General features: G+C 60.8%; 1 protein-coding gene across 3 annotated transcripts; it reads right to left on the bottom strand.

The window, feature by feature from the left end:
* Window positions 1–947: 947 nt before the first annotated feature.
* DHX33 (DEAH-box helicase 33) lies at window positions 948–14561 on the bottom strand. 3 transcript variants are annotated; one of them, XM_044248859.1, is made up of 12 exons: window positions 14295–14561; window positions 12163–12323; window positions 11169–11396; window positions 10820–10990; window positions 8773–8958; window positions 8084–8195; window positions 6906–7065; window positions 6723–6811; window positions 6012–6139; window positions 5451–5654; window positions 3666–3752; window positions 948–2823 (listed from the first exon to the last, which is right to left on the bottom strand). In XM_044248859.1, the coding sequence occupies exons 1-12, from the start codon at window positions 14545–14547 to the stop codon at window positions 2515–2517; spliced, it is 2088 nt and encodes a 695-aa protein (XP_044104794.1). In that variant the 5' UTR covers window positions 14548–14561; the 3' UTR covers window positions 948–2514. The 3 variants fall into 3 exon arrangements, with proteins under 3 accessions (XP_044104794.1, XP_044104795.1, XP_044104797.1); XM_044248860.1 differs by having other exon boundaries at window positions 5451–5633; XM_044248862.1 differs by lacking the exons at window positions 12163–12323; window positions 14295–14561 and adding an exon at window positions 11765–11946.
* Window positions 14562–15645: the final 1084 nt, after the last annotated feature.

Genomic DNA, 15645 nt, shown 5'->3' with positions numbered 1-15645 from the left:
CGCCAAGGTGGGTGCCACAGTGCACCCCAGCATGGGCCTTTCAATGACTTTCTCACATTGTAACACTGAAAATCCCTTGGGGTGGACATTTAACATGCTAACTAGACACACAAGAAGGGTGACCTTTCAGTGCACAGATGCTGGTACATCCCTGCCTCTCTCTCCGTTTGGAGAGCACCCTTTTCCCACCCTGATCTCTCCCCCAGGGAGTCAGCCTGAGAACTCCTCCGTTCCCAGCCCTCCTGCCCACCTGGTCAGGTTTTAGTGCTCTGAGAGCCTGTGATCCTATGAAGAAAGTCAGTCCTCCAGAATGGTGGACAAGATCAGACGAATATGGAAATACATTCTACGCACCCGGGAAAAGAGAGCCACACACATGGCGTGCGAGACTGATCTTTAATGGAGCCTGTGGTCTGGCTGGAGTGTGACACTATACACAGGGCCCGCAGTCCCCCTGCAGCTGGCCCTGCCAGCAAGAACAGGCCTTCAGAATACAAGGAAACCTGAACAAAGGTGGGGTTTTCTCCTACAAGCTCTAATGTTCCCATCAGACTACAAAACCCTCGCTTCCTGTCAGAGCAGCATGTCCCATGTTTACAGACTAACGTCTCTGGGAGGAGAATTAGGCTGTGTCCTGCCCACCCTGGTCGCCTGCAGAAATGCCCCCTGAGGACAGGCCCTTATCAGGGACCGGATGCTGGTGGCTTGTCCCTCGCGGTGGCTCTGCACTGCTCTGCTGGCCGGCCTCCGGGGAGGGCATCTCCCTCCACAAAGCTGCTCATGGGACGTGGTGATTCACCCTGAGTGGGCCCAGGCTGGAGAAGAGGCGGCTGGCCTTGGAGGTCTCTCACGGACCATAAGCGACGTCACCACGGACCATAAGTGACGTCACCACGAAACGTGGAACTTTTAAGAAAGTTTCTTAAGAGAAAGTGCAGTGCCACAGGGCAATGTAAGCAGCACTTTATTTCCTTGTGGTGATTCGTGGTCAGAATGGGGTTTCCAACCTGCTTCACTCCCTGAGCAGCTAGGTTTAAAATGAACTTTTTCAAAAGTCCAGTAAAAAAAAACTACTGTATGAAAACTCTGCCAGAATGTTGCAGCAACTGACTTCTTTCCGTAGAGAAACGCGAAAGCTGCTGGCAGCTCTGTGCCCCGCGCTCCCACTCAGAACAGGTACTGAGCGGGACATGCACTGCCCTTGCCCAAGGAAGCCCAGAGAACGTGCCGGCACGTTATCACACACTCCCCATTCTTACCAGCACGATTCCCGTTTTATTAAAAATACAATGTATTCTTTCCCCCAGTCAGCTTGAACATCCTAGGCCTCTATTAAGAAATGAGAAAAATACACTTAAAAATTTTTCTGAAAAACTCGTCAGAAAGTCAGCAACTGTAAACAACGAGGTCGTCTGTGGAAGAGCCAGCTGAAAGTCTAAGAATGCAGGAAGACAGGTATCCGGGACCCCGCAGCCCCGGCTAGCCCCTGGGGTGCTCCGGGCACATGCGGCGCAGAAGCAGGGATAGACCACGGGGACGTTGGGGAGGCTGAGCCCGTGCCCCGGAGTGGAGACCACCTGCGGTCCCTGCGCAGTGTCAGACAGTGCGGCCCCCTGCCTCAGAACCGCATGGTCCACTTGGTAAGGAATGACGAAGACACTGTACACCGGGGTTCTGACCACAAGGCCCAAACAAATGCTAAGTCAGCTTCTCTTATGGCAAACACTCTGGAAAAGCTGACTTGCATCTGGTGATCAAATAGTGAAGAGGAACCTTTGGTGTCTCTCCCCTTCCCGGAACAGGAGGTTGGGAAGAGACTGGAGACTCTGGGACTCCCACAGACGTGTAAACTGCGGCCCGGGGGGGTGGGGGTGGCTCACGCAGGAAGCCGGACTGTGTCCCCTTATCCCCATGAAGAAGGAAGCACAGAGACGACGAATGAGATGCGAGAGCACAAGCCCAGGGGCAGCAGACAGGACCCCAGGTGCGGCTGGGTCCTCACGGGCCCTCCCCCTCCAGCCACCCTGATAGCTCTCTGCCCAGGCCCCACCGGGACAGACTTGGCCAGTCCTCACGCCCGCGGGGTCGCACGTGCCTAGCTGAGGAGAAGAGCGGCCAGTGGCCATGCTCGAAGGTACCCTCGTGCTTGGAGGTGGCGATGAGGAGGCTCGCACCCTGGGCTGTGCAGTTCAGGAGGGAGGAGACAATAGTATGTCCCTCCTCAAACTTCTACAGACCTTGGGACACGTCCAGGGACAGCTGAGCTCTGCGACCCTGGAGTCCCCTCCCGGGAAACCCCACCCCATCACAAGGACTTGGGGAGTCTCACGTTAGAGAGTGGCACACGGGGCGGGACAGCCTGCATGTCCCAGTCAGGTACCCGCCGAAGCCGCCTGAGCCGGACGGTGCAAGGGCCGTCCCTGCGCCCCCATGCAGCAGGCGGGGAACCCCGCTGGGACCAGGCTCTGCGCTCCTGGCTGGGGGTCGGATGCTCCACAGTCAGGGGCAGTGCGCTCAGTTGCAGGCGGCACGCAGCTTCCTCCGGAAGTAGTCGGGGGCGGCCTCGTGCAGCCAGTTGGCGTCCACGACGCACACGTCGCGCATGTAGCAGCGGCTGGTGTGCAGCAGCTCCGTGTACACGACGCAGGCTGGCCGGCAGTGGAAAAGCACGGACGAAGGGTGGATGGCCACCGGCTGCCGGCTGTCCGTGGTGACATATGTGCCGTCAGGCTGCAGCTCAGCCGTGCTCATAAACAGGCTGTGTGCCAGGCACCGGCGGACGCTCTCCCCATCCCCGCGGGAGGACACCATCGGCATGGACATCTGCAGCGGGAGAAGTGGGTGCCAGACACCAGCCCTGGTCAGGCTCAGACGCAGCCCCAGCACCAGCCCGGCCCAGCGGGCGCTGCTGCTGCAGGAGGCCGTTGGCAGGGCCGCAGGGGGCAGATGCGCTCGGGCCGGGGAGGGGATGGATGGCCAGCTGTGGCCCTCAGAGAAGGGCCTTTCCCGCACTCCCACTGCAGCCAAATTACCCCTCCTGCTCTGGAGCGCCCCTCCAGCAAGCACCTCCCCGAGCCTCCCCTGTCCACCTCCGGCGGTCGTCCCCCCAGCACCAGTTCCGGAAGATCCTGCCCCTCAGCTGCACCCCCGGGGGACACCGGCCAAACAGGCCGCTGGTGGACACCGCCTGACCCCGCCGCCTGACCACAGTCTGCGGCTCTCCTAAGGAGAAAGGCCTGGGACAGCAACCACCATGGAGGCAGAAGGTGCGAAGCGGGAGGGGCGTGCACAGAGCGGCAGGAGAGGACCCGCCCCCATCTCTGACCTGTCCCTCTGGGGTTCAACCATTTCCTGTCCACAGTCTCCCAGAGAAACCTCTCTCCCCACTTCTCCCTTTAAGACACCTCCAGGGGTTTTGGTTTCTGCAATCTGCTCTTCCCCTCCTGAGGGGGACCCTCTTCAAATCAGCTGTCACCACCTCTAGGGAGACCCCCAGTCCTGCCACTAACTGCTGGTCTCTCCTTCCACTGGCTGTGGTTCGGAACAAACTACATAGGTATGTAGGCTCCAGTCTCAGCAACCGTCAGGCAAGCCTGGAACCCAACAGTGGAGAGGCAAGGACTTTGGATGAGGGGCACCGGGGCCCCGACATGCAGGACAGGTACCTTCAAGCAGATGTCCCTCAGCTGTGCTCGGACCTCAGCCACCAGCGCCATGTTCTTGCTGTTGACGAAATTCTCTCTGCACCAGTCCTGAGCGGGAGAGAAAGGGTCAGCACACCCATCACTTGCACAGAGGAAAGAAGAGAACTTTGAGAACTGAATTCGGAAAGAAGACGTCAGTCGCCAAAAATTAATAGAGGAAAACAGTTTTCTGTCAGAAAGCACAAACTGGGGGCGCCTGGGTGGCTCAGTGGGTTGAGCCGCTGCCTTCGGCTCAGGTCATGATCTCAGGGTCCTGGGATCGAGCCCCGCATGGGGCTCTCTGCTCAGCAGGGAGCCTGCTTCCTCCTCTCTCTCTGCCTGCCTCTCTGCCTACTTGTGATCTGTCTGTCAAAAAAATAAATAAAATCTTTAAAAAAAAAAAAAAAAGAAAGCACAAACTGTAAGGGGACACAGACGAAAATTCCCTCACGTTCTGGATTCATTACCCCAGAATGCATTTAAAAAAACTCCTACATGGCAACGAGACAATGACCAACAAGTCGGCAGAACAAAGGACAAGGATGCGAACAGCCACCCCACAGACACGAGCTTCGAGCGTCCGGTACAGGTCGGGGGAGCCCGGCCTGCGGAGCGCTCCCGGACGGCAGCTTAAACTAGCTGAGAGGTGCACCGGCTCAGCGAGAACGCAGCATCTGAGCAAGTCGGACGGTGGGAGTGGGAACCTGCCCCAGCTGGGGCGGCTGGGAAGCTGCCGTGCACCGGGCCAGAGTCCGGCATGCAGTGGCCCACGCGAGACGGACTGCCACTCTCAGGCCGCGCTTTCGCCGGACGCACAGCATCCTATTTCTTCAAACAAGCCAAGGCGGACAAAGCAGGACGCAGGGAGCCACCACACCCGAGCAGTGGCTTTTCTCCTCCTGAGACCCGACCGCACAACACAGAGTTGAGGCATACACGCCAGGCGGGTTTCATGGACACGAGAGACCGCGGGGTATTCGTGATGCCTGCGTCATGCCATCTCACTTGCCGCACACACCTATTTTAGTACTTGTTTCCGCTGACCTCATGACGCACGACAGGATTTTCGCTTTTATGGAAAAGGGGGAAAGCAAGAGCAGCGCTCGGCCTGTGTTCTGTTCTGTAGCACGCCCCGCAGAGGGGCCCATTTGGCCCCCGGCCCGAAGCGGCACAGACGCCCGAGATGCGCTGATCCCTGGGAGGTGCGCAGATCCCCCGGAGCCACGCTGACCCAGGAGCCGCGTCGGGCACCCCGGCCTCGAGCTGCCACCAGAGCTGCCGGACTTCAGCTGCATTTATCTCGCGCACCTGTTCACAGCAGGGACCACGGTACCAGGGCAGTCTGAGGCAGGCCGATTTCCGGGTCTGGGAGCACGAACAGACATCTCCACACGAATTAATGACCACAGCTGCTTCCCCGTCTGCCACTCTGGCTTGTGGGAGGGCTCACAGATGGCTCTGCCTTCAGACAGCAGGGTTCTAGAATGCTGTTCCCATTCAGGTCTGAGGAACCACAATACCCTCCAGGTGAATGCTACCATGCAGACAAGCCAGCGGAGGGAGGAGGGAGCTCATTTGTAGCAGAGAAGCCAGGCCACCACGCGTACAGGGCCCCTGCCCAGTGAGAATGAGCAGGACACGGGCAGGGCGGAGGCCAGCGCTGCGGGTCTCCCCGGTGAGGCCTGTGCACACCGACCGGGGGCTCCGGACGTTCCACTGGCTGGGCAGGAGAGCATCGCGGGAGAGAAGACCCCGGCTGAGACCAACCTTACTTCTGCCCAGGTTCTTGAAGGCCCGGTAGATGTTGAGCAGCGTGATATGGTCCCCCTCACTGGACACAAACTTCCTACGGACGGCCTGCACCTCGTCCCGCCGGGAAGGAGGGTCGTACAGAACGCTGTCCACCGACAGGAGGGAGACGATGGTCAGGATCTCCTCTGTGCAGTGGAACTTGGGGGACAGGAGGAGGGTCTGCAAATAGGAGTTGCAACGGTGCGCCCTGAGACCTCCCCCCACTGAGCACAGTCTGTCCATGCTGCCCGTGCAGCCACCCCACTGCGGCCTCGGAGGCCAGGTGCCTCTCCAGCCACCACCGCCTGCTCTCTGGAACCCGACAGCCCGCCCACAGGCTCCCACAGTCCTCGGGGAGGGCTCCCGACTTCGCGTGGCTCTGACTCCCACACCCGACACCAGCACGCATCAGACGCAAAGCAGGGCCACAGCTGCTCCGAGGCAACAACGAAGGAGGAAGCCAGGGCATCGGGGGTGCAGGTGACCGTCGCACAAGCCGTGTCGGAGAAGGGGCAGTGAGTGGAGGAGGTGACTTACTTTGGCGAATTTGGGGTCTAAAGGGAAAGCGGCCATCTTTCTCCCCACCGGAGTCAGGGTGAGCTGGCCATCCTTCTGTTCGAGAGCACCTAATAGGTCCAGCTGAGCAACTGCAGCCTGAACGTGATCTGCAGGAAAACCGGGAGAGGAGGACGCAGCTGCAGCCACTCTCTGCTTCGGGAGCCGAGGGCCCCGCATCCAACCCTGGTCCTCGGGGTGCAGTGGCCGGGGACACTCCTGTCTTTAGCTCTGTCCACAGCAACGTCCTGTGACCCCGCTGAGGCACACACATGAAACCCGCACACACCCACACTCGTGGCGCCACCCGGACCCGCGTTGCCAGAAACAGAGACGCACGGCAGTGAAACAGAGGCCGTGCAAGGCCCAGCTGAGAAACACTTCTACTGTCCCCTTCACACGCCCTGAATTTCTAACCCCAGCCACACGTCACCTGCTGAAGGATAAACCAGCGTTTTCGTGATGTAATACAGAGAAAATGACCCCCAAGGCCCGACGGGAAGTGACGGCTCTGGCCCAGGAGGCACTATGGGCACAGAACCCCCCTGGAGGTCCTCTGGCCCCCCTGACAGCCAAGCTTATGCACCAAATGAAACGAAAAAGGAGGCGGCCCCCAGACGCAATTCGGAGAGCCCAACCATTCACGGGTCCCGTCCCCCCGCAGCCCTGGCCCTGCACAAAAACCCCACCTACCCGGAGAGGGCTTGGACATGAAGTCGAAGGTGAGCACGTCGGGGACCTTCATGGCGAGGAGCTGCAGCAGCACGCTGGCCAGGTTACACCTGCGAGGAGCAGACGCGCATCTGCCACACCGGCTCCAGGTCCCCGGCCGGGTCCGCGGGGCAGCAGGGGCGGCGGGGGTGCGGGGGCGCCCACCTCTGGATCTCCGGCACCGTCATCTTCTCAAACTTCTCAAACTCGTCCTCCGTGTAGAGCCGGTAGCAGACGCCACTGCCCTCCCTGCCGGCCCGGCCCGTACGCTGCCACGCCTGGGCCTTGGACACACGCTGCACAGCGAGCACCTCCAGGCCACTGTCTGCGGGGAGAACGGCCCGCGTGAGGCCTCGCCCCGCAAAGGATCACACGGGTTCACCAGCATGGGCACAAAGCAGCGCTCCTCAGAGCCCCAGTGATCCTTCCCACAGCTCGCGAGTCCAGGAACCCGAGGCCATGTGGGAAAGCACAGAACGGCGCACTCCACACTGAAACTGCAGCGTATCAATCTTCAGAACGTCAGAAAGCCCACGTGCTGGGGCCACAAGTCCCCGCCAAAACCACAGGGCCAGAGCTGCGCTGGTCTGCTGGGGATCGAGAGTGTTCTAGGCTGCCAGGCTTTTCAGTGCCCAAACCCTGTCTCCAAGAAGCTAGGGTAGCTGGCCAGCGGTCACTGCCTCAGAAAGGAGATGTCAGGGGCCGGCCTGCACGGCCCTCCCGGCTCCGCTGTCAGAGGATCTTGAGGTGGTGTGATGGAGTCACACCCAGGAGTCGCATGGGTCCTGGATAAAGATGTGCTCTGTGCCAGGCCCGAGGGAACAAGTCCTTCCACACGCTACCTCCGAGTCCGCACCCTTGGATGCTTGGTGGCGTGCTGTCCTCAGACATCCCCACTGCCTCTGATCCTCCGTACCACCAAGCCGGGCAGAAAGCAGACGCGAGGACCAGCACGTCCAGCAAGCTCCCAGCGCGCACTCTCAGGGACAGTGGGCACTCACCCCAGCCTAGGCGATCTCCTTCCTAGGACACTTAAAGCTCGAACATTCATTTCAACAAAGCTCCTGCCCTGTGTCGGGGATCCCTGGCCGCACAGCCCCCTCACCCAGCTGCTCAGGAGTCTCAGGCCAGGCCCAGCGGGTCCTCAAGCTGGCAAAGCCTGGGCCCCCGTCCTGCCCTGCCTGGCCCCTGGCTCCCGCTGCCAACCCCCTTCCTGGACCTGACTGCTTTCAGACCGTGTCACCTGCACAGCCGGTGCCACCCTGGTCACGGCAAGTCTGAGCAGGAAGCGCTTGCTGGCAGAGGCTGTGGGGAAAAGAGGGGTTCGTGGGCGTCATCCTCACCGGGATTATACGTCTTTGCCTTAACCATGCCCGTGTCAACCACGTGTTTTATTCCCGTGATGGTTATGGAAGTCTCAGCGATGTTGGTTGAAACGATCACTTTGCGACAGCCCTGCAGGGAGGAAGAAACCAGAAAGTGACACACACAACTCCGAGGTTTCACAGCACAGTGCCCACTGGTAGCTCCCACAGCCCACGTGCTCTCCAGGAACGAGGATCATGTGACTTATGGGAATTCTTCACACTGAGAGGGGAGGTTCCCGTCCTTAAGGCTTATTTGAGAGGATGAGATGCAGGGGAACCGGCAGGCATGGCTAGATGCCCGGTCCCACCGGCCACTGCCTGAGCACCATCTCTCCGCTTCTCGGGGCCTCCGTGTCGACACAACTGGACCGCCCCCACACTGCCAGCTCAGCAGAGGGCAGCCAGCACTTGTGATGCGCTGTGCGGCCAGCACAGGCAGCTGGTCTGTGTCAGACTGGGGAGAGCCCCTCATGTACCAGTCACCTACCGCCTGTGCCCACCCCCCACCACGGTCTACCCACTCCCCCTGTTCTTACCAGGCCCGGGAGGCCCATCTGGCCTGGGTCTTCCAGTCCCGCGGCTTGGCGGCTCGCACATCTGGTACCTGAGCACCCCACCCCACAGGTGCCCGGGGACGGGCCCACACAGGCCGGGTGCGTACTCACCTTCGGGGCCGCCTGGAAGACGCGGAGCTGCTGGGCGTAAGGCAGGGAGGCGTACAGAGGAAGGACCAGCATGGGGGGGCAGCCATCCGGGAGGTGCTTCGCGATGTCTCGGCAGGTCTTGCTCATGGCTTCGATCTCCTCCTGCCCCGTGAGGAACACCAGGATGTCCTGGGAAGGAGGCGCCTCCTGCAGAAGGGGAAGCGCGGCCTCAGGAGGTGCCTGCCAGAGTGGGGGCTGCAGCAACAGAGAGCGGTCACCAGCGAGCTTCCCAGATGGGTTTACTTCGCTGTGGAGAGGTGCATGGGCCACACTTGGTGTGTCCTCGGGGAGCACGCACTCACCGAAGGCGCCTGGAGCGGTCAACCGAGTGAGCTACGGTTAAATCCAGTCCCGCATCTAGTGTATCTGTGGCCCATGCCGGCCTGTCCCTCCCTCTACACGCAGGGAGGCAGTGCGCCCAGAGCAAGATGTTGCGGCAGAGACAAAGCTTGGACCCATGTTGGGAGACGAGTGACGATAGACGGAGGAGGGAAGGACTGGGCCGAGGGTGCTCCAGCCTGGGCGAGGTCTGAAGGGTCTCTAGGGACAAGACCCGGCCCTGCTCCCTGGAGAAGACAGGAAGGCCCAGGACTCGGCCGTGAGGCAGGGGTGGGTCATGGGAGGGAGAACCTGACAGCCTGCCCTCCTCTAACCGGCCAGGCAGGAGGCCAGAATGGATTTCAACCCGGAGGCACGGGACCCGTCCATACAGCAGCGCCAAGACTTGGGAGCTGCCCGCCCTGGGGAAAGGCAGCACAAGGTGCTCCGGGAGAAAGCGGACAGCATGCCAACGCGGGAAAGATACTGATGACAGGCAGACAGACCATAGATGCTGGAACACCTGGGAGGAAATGAGCCACGGGAATGCAGAAAACTCATACAACTATGCTGCATAAGGAAGGAGGCATCAGGACAGGCCCTGCTGGCAACGGGTCGTGATGCTGTAATGCCCCCCACTGGCCTGAAAACCATGAGACGTGTCTATGCTAAGAGGCGGGGGGAGTAGGAAGCCAGGGAGGCTAAAGGTATAGCCTCATCTGCCTGGGGGGAACCAGCAGCGCCGAGACCCGCAGTGTAGGCAGATACTGCTGGAAACACTGAATCCAGAGTAAACAGCTCAGAGAGCCACTAGGTCCCCTGAAACAATGGGATCTGGACCGGGGAAATAAAAGCAGCTGCTGGGTGGTTTGTTTTTTTAAGACATACTGATTTGAGAGGGACAGAGAGAAGGTGCGTGCACAGCGGCAGGCAGGAGAAGGGTAGGCAGAGAGAGAGACTCTCAAGCAGACTCCCGGCTGACAGGAACTCACCACCTCCAGGGGGCTGAGCTTCTGACTACGAGATCACCACCTGAGTGGACATCAAGATCTGGAGGCCTCAGGGGACCAGCCACCCACGACCTCAGCTGCTGGTTCTTATGACCCTCTTAGAACTACTGTCCTTTTTGACTTTACACACTCACCCCTCAGATTAAAATAAAAATCGTTTTTAGAAGATTTGCCTCTGGATTCTTTCACAAAGTTAACGGGAAGGTACGAACAGTCAAATTTTATGAGGGGAACCAAAACAAGGGGATTTAATCATTCAAACTTAAGTAAATGTTTAACAAAAGAAGAAGATTTTGAAATGCTTCTGTAATTCAGTTTTTCTGAAAAAGTGAAGAGTTCTAAAGGATCACCCTTACTGGGTGGACAGCAGCTTCTCCCACAGCGAGGCCATAGCGGCCCACACGCCTTCCTTGGGGGCAGCACTGCAGGCACCCCACCTGCAGTCCGCTCTGACCGAGCCATCTCCCGGCTCAGCCAGGGTGCGAGGCCCATCAGAGCCCAGTGGTTTCCCCTGTAGAGTGGATGTGAGACGCCGCAAGAAAGCAGCAGCAGGACACGGTGACACTTGGCAATGGCACAGCTCCCAGGGCGCCCGAGGCGGCAGCGTTTCCTCTCACTGGGAGCATGCCCCCGACGGCGAGCTGAGCCCCATCTGCGCGGGTACGCGCGGCACGCTGTACCTGGTGGATCTGGAAGATGGAGACGAGCGCGGCGTGCAGGTAATCCTGCTGCGGCTGTTTGGTGTAGAGCACCTGGATGGGATGCTGCCGACCTTCCAGGTAGAGCACGGGCGCCCCACCGAAGTACTGCGAGAACAGGTCCACATCCATGGTGGCGGACATGACCACCACCTGCGCACGGGAGGGAAGAACGAGAGGGCTAGACCAGGCCCACCCATCCCACCCTGCGCACCGCTGGTGACCGACTCCTCTCCCTCCTCTCCGACTCCTCTCCCTCCTCTCCGAAGCAGGGCCGGCAGCTGCCGGGTAACACAGGCCTCTCCCTCTCCTGGACGCGAGCCACACCTACTTTGAGAGGTGGCTTCCCCAGCTCCTTCCTCCTCTTCTGGGCAGCCTTCACCACCCCGAAGAGCACATCGGTATGGACCGTCCGCTCGTGGGCCTCGTCCAAGACCACACAGCTGTACTGGCGCAACAGAGAGTCGGAGATTGCTTCCCGCAGAAGCATGCCGTCTGTCAGGAACTTGATCCTGGTGTCTTCCGAGCTGACGTCGTCGAAGCGCACGGTGTAGCCCACCTGCGCGAGGAACCACGGGCTCAGTGGGCCTGGGCTGAGCAACTGCTAGGTGCCCGGCACCCCCAGACGCGTGTGCCCGCCTGGGGAATGGCCCCGCGCCCTCGGGCACGGACAGGCAGTGGATGGGTCCCTTTAACTGCAATCATGAGTACCACTAAAACTCGGGGCGCTGGAGGCTCAGCCATTAGCCCTCCACCTTCCACTCAGGTCATGACCCCACGTTCCGGGATGGAGCCCCCCGTCCCGCTCCCTGCCCAGCAGGGAGCCTACTTCTCCCTCTCCCACTCCCCCCTGCTATGTTCCCTCTTTTGCTGTCTCTGTCAAATAAATAAAATCTTTAAAAAAAAAATCTGAAACTAGACTCTCACCCCAGCTGCTGAGAAACTTAAAGCTCCGGACAGACAAGAAAAGGTAAGATGTTTTAAAGCGAAGTGCGCAAACGCGCGCGAAGCTGCCGTACCCACAGGTCTGGGGCTCGATCTCCGCACACACTGTAAGCTAAAGAAATGCTTACGATCTCTCAGACACACAGAGGTTTCACAGAGGTTACTGAAGCCTCAAGAACACTCGCGGAAAGCAACTAATTCATCCGACTTGCCGACAGACTCTGAACACAAAGCAAATGCACAGACAGGTGACGTCGGAGGAACGAGTGACAGACTCAGGCCTGAGCGAGCCGGGGAAGAGAGAGCCTCCCGGCATCCCGGAGCTCGGCTCAGAGAAGCGCCATGCGGACGGGCTGTCAGCAGAGAAGGAGGTGAGGTACCAGCTTCCCGAGCTCAGTTCTCTTCTCGTCGGAGACTCTAGTGGCCAGAGAGATGGCAGCCACTCTGCGCGGCTGGGTCACAGCGATGACGCCCTGGCGGCCGATCCCCCCTTCGTAGAGGTACTGTGGGAGCTGCGTCGTCTTCCCGGAGCCAGTTTCCCCTGAGACAGAAGACAAATCTCACTTACATACAAATTAACACAAAGTTCACCAAACTAGAAGTTGATAAAGCCCCAGGAAAATAGGCACTGGTGTGTATGGCTGGAGCAGTGTTCTCGGAATTGGTCTGGGAAGGCCACATTGTATCAGAAACACCTTTAAAATATTTATAGCCTCCAGGCACACATCCACTTGAAGGAATTGGTTCTGAGGAAATAAAGAGGCACAGACAAATGTAGCTTCAGACTAGTGCTATTCAACTTGGTTCAGGGCAGCAAAAAGCTGGAAACAATGTAAATGTTCAGTAACAGGTAACCTGCACAAAAAACCTAAGGAGGGAACACAACTGTTACAGAAAATGGTTACTTCTCAGAAGAATAAATGAGATATAGCAGGGCACACCCAGAGCCATGCCCACTCCACGGCCCCCACACCCCACCATTCCATTCCAGATTCTGCCCTTTCCTTCTGGCCCCGCCCTGGCCCACACCTGCCTGCCATCACCAGGTCTGGCACCAGGTCTGCCTGTACACTTTACAGGATGAGTCAGAGCTCACACTCTCCCTGGGGCTGCCCTGGTGGCCTCCTCCTAATCTATCTCTGGTACCTTGTGTGCCTCTTCTCCAGCACGAGCACCTCATACTGTGTGCCAACACTGCAAGTCCTGGAGGGCAGGGAGGGTCTACCTGTCTCTTCTCTGAACTTAACATCCAGCATACACCACCCTCAGGGGTTCCTCTAACTGTCCCCAAATGGAACAAAGAACTCGGTAAACCTGGGTATTGTTCCCCTCTGGGGACCACTAAGAATCTCTGACCTTACAGCCCTACATGCCATGGTGCTTGCACTTCCCACTCTGCTCATCCTCCTAACCCACCCCAGAATCAAGACTAGGACTGTGATTACTCTGCTGCATTCCTGCTGAATCTACCAGGCAAAACCCCAAATACAGATCAATGTCTCCCTGCCCAGCTTTTCTCCTCCTCCACCAGACCCCTGGGCATGGCTAAGCAAAACAGCCCATCCGTGCAGATGAAGACAGGAGTCTGTAGTGGGGCCAATGCCCCTGGATGCCAACACTACCCCGGATCCTGCTCTCCCTTCTGCAGCCTGGCAGGGTCCCCCTCTTCCCCAAGGGGCTACCTCAGGCCCCGTGACTGCTGTTCCCAGCAGAGCTCCCCACCTACTCCACAGAACTGAGGTCCTCACGTGGGCCCTCCCTCTCTCTCCCCTCCAGCCTCCTCCCCAGCCACACCCATGCTCCCCTCCGGTCGCCAGCCCTGGGCCTCCAGGACGTCCTTCGCCCTATTCCTGACCCGCTCTGCATCTGGTCTCTGTTTCCAGGCACCCCCCCGCCCCCGTCTCCGCTCTCTCTCTGCCGGCTCTTCGTCCTCGCTTCCTTCGCCTCGGCCTCCACCGAGCTCTTCCCCTCCGCTCCCTTCCCTCCCTCCTGCGGAAGCCCGCTCTCACCGCCTTCCTCACCTGCCCGCCTACTCGGTCCGCAACCCAGTGACGATCCGCGCCGCCCCGCCCCGCCGGAGGAGCGCGCAGCGGGAGGCACACTCGGCACCCCCCCCCCCAGTCCAGGGGTCGGTTTCGGCTCCCGCAGGGGTCCAGCGGCTGCATCTGTCCCCCTTCTTCCTGCGACTCCAGCCCGCTGATCCTCGCCCTCCCGGTCTCCCTCCTCCTGCGGGCTCATATGCTCGGTCCTCTGGACGCTCGTCCCGACTTGGACGCTGGAGACCCCGCCCCGAATCCCCAGGCCGCCCCAGAGGCTGCGACCTCGCGTCAGGCCGGCCCACTACCCCGCTGCAGGCTCGCCCCCGCGCGCTCCGTCCTCCCACGCCGGCCGCCCCCAGAGCCCCGGAGTCTCCCGCTCGCCCCTCTGCGGGGCAAGTGGGGGGCGGCCCGCGGGAGGGGGGGCCCTCGGGGGAGCGGCGGGGCACCTCCCCCGAGCCCCTCGGGCCACTCACCGATGAGGACGGCGCTGTCCAGGGCCCGGAGCTGGGCCAGCAGCTGCCCCCGCGCCGCGAAGATGGGCAGGCTCCGGCGCTGCCGCTCCACCGCCTCGGGGTAGACGCCGGCCGCAGGCTGCGCCAAGGCCGGCTGCGGCCTCCGGCGCCCACCGCTGCCGCCCGCGGTCAGCAGCATCAGCACGCGCCCCCCGGGGGGCCCGCAGCCCGGCCGGAACCTCTTGGCGGGCGGGAAGCCCGCCTCCTCGGGCATGTCGAGCGGGCGCCGCGACTGGAGGCCGGCCCCGGCGGCGCGCGGCAGGCGCGTGCGCCCCTTCCTGCCCGGCGCCGCGGCGCGCACCGATGACCTCATGGCCGCTGCCGCCGGCCTCCGCGAAGGACTACGACCCCCGGCATGCACTGGAGGCCTGCGGCGGCGAGCGCGAGGCGGGGCCGGAAGAGGCTCGGCCTCAGGTGCGACGGAGGGAGGCCCGGAGCTAGCGCGGCCGGGGTCTACCCTAACCCGCGATGTGCTGGGCGGCCGGGGTCGGGTCCGTCTGCTCGGGGTTCGGAAGCCGGTTCCGGAAGAGCGGCGGCTGCTGCTGCTGGGACAGTTACCGGCTGGTGAGCCGCGTCGGGACGCCCAGCGGCCGGTGTGGCCGTAGGCCTGGGGCCGGTTGCCCGCGTGTGTCTCGGGTGTTTAGGGGTAAAGGAAGTTCCCAAAGGCGTTTTTAAACGTTCAGGTGCTTCAAGTTCCGGGGCTGGGCTGGGCTTGCTCCGTGTCCTTAGCAAGGTGTCAGCCCCTGAGCCCCTGAGGGACGGTCACTCTGCTCCGAGGACTCCTGCCGGTGCTGAGGAAGTCCGACGATTCTCTTCTGCCCTTGCTTCCCGCGTCACCTGACCCTCCGTGCCCTCGTGTGCTGCATCCCGACCCCTGCCCCGGGGACCAGCCTCCGACACCAGGAAAGTCACAGGCCGGCTCCACGTCGCAGCGCAAGGGTGCTGGCGATCACCTGCTGTCAGGGCAGGGGACGGTCTTGTAGCATGTGCTGCTGACAACCCAGTGTTCCAAGGACGGGGGTCTGCGTCAGCGACCAGCAGGGACAGGGGTGCAGTGGCCCGCGGTGACTGCGGTTCTCGCTTGGCCCCAAGCTCCTTCCCTGCTCCCTCCCAGCTCCCTCCTTCCCCAACTCCCTTCCTTCCCGGCACCTTCCTTCTCCCCCAGGCAGAACTCTTCAGTGAGGGTGCCTGGCCCATGGCACACCCCCTATCAATGAAAAGATTCAGAACTTGAGCAGGGAAGACAGGATGAAACCAGGAGATCGTCTCCTTCCAAAGCTCTCAGCAGCTGGTTTGTGGCAGAAACAGTGGC

Source organism: Neovison vison, chromosome 5, assembly GCF_020171115.1.
Source record: "Neovison vison isolate M4711 chromosome 5, ASM_NN_V1, whole genome shotgun sequence".
In the NCBI taxonomy this organism is placed as follows: Eukaryota; Metazoa; Chordata; class Mammalia; order Carnivora; family Mustelidae; genus Neogale; species Neogale vison.
Note: the sequence above shows the minus strand (reverse complement) of the source record. Positions and strands in the feature narration are given on the sequence as shown.

Coding starts and splice junctions, on each gene's coding strand:
- DHX33 (XM_044248859.1), bottom strand. CDS start 14,547: ATGCCCGAGGAGGCGGGCTTCCCGCCCGCCAAGAGGTTCCGGCCGGGC. Junction 8,959..10,819: donor CCATCTTCCAGATCCACCAG/GTACAGCGTGCC, acceptor CCCCTTCTGCAG/GAGGCGCCTCCTTCCCAGGA. Junction 5,655..6,011: donor TAGACCCCAAATTCGCCAAA/GTAAGTCACCTC, acceptor TCCTATTTGCAG/ACCCTCCTCCTGTCCCCCAA.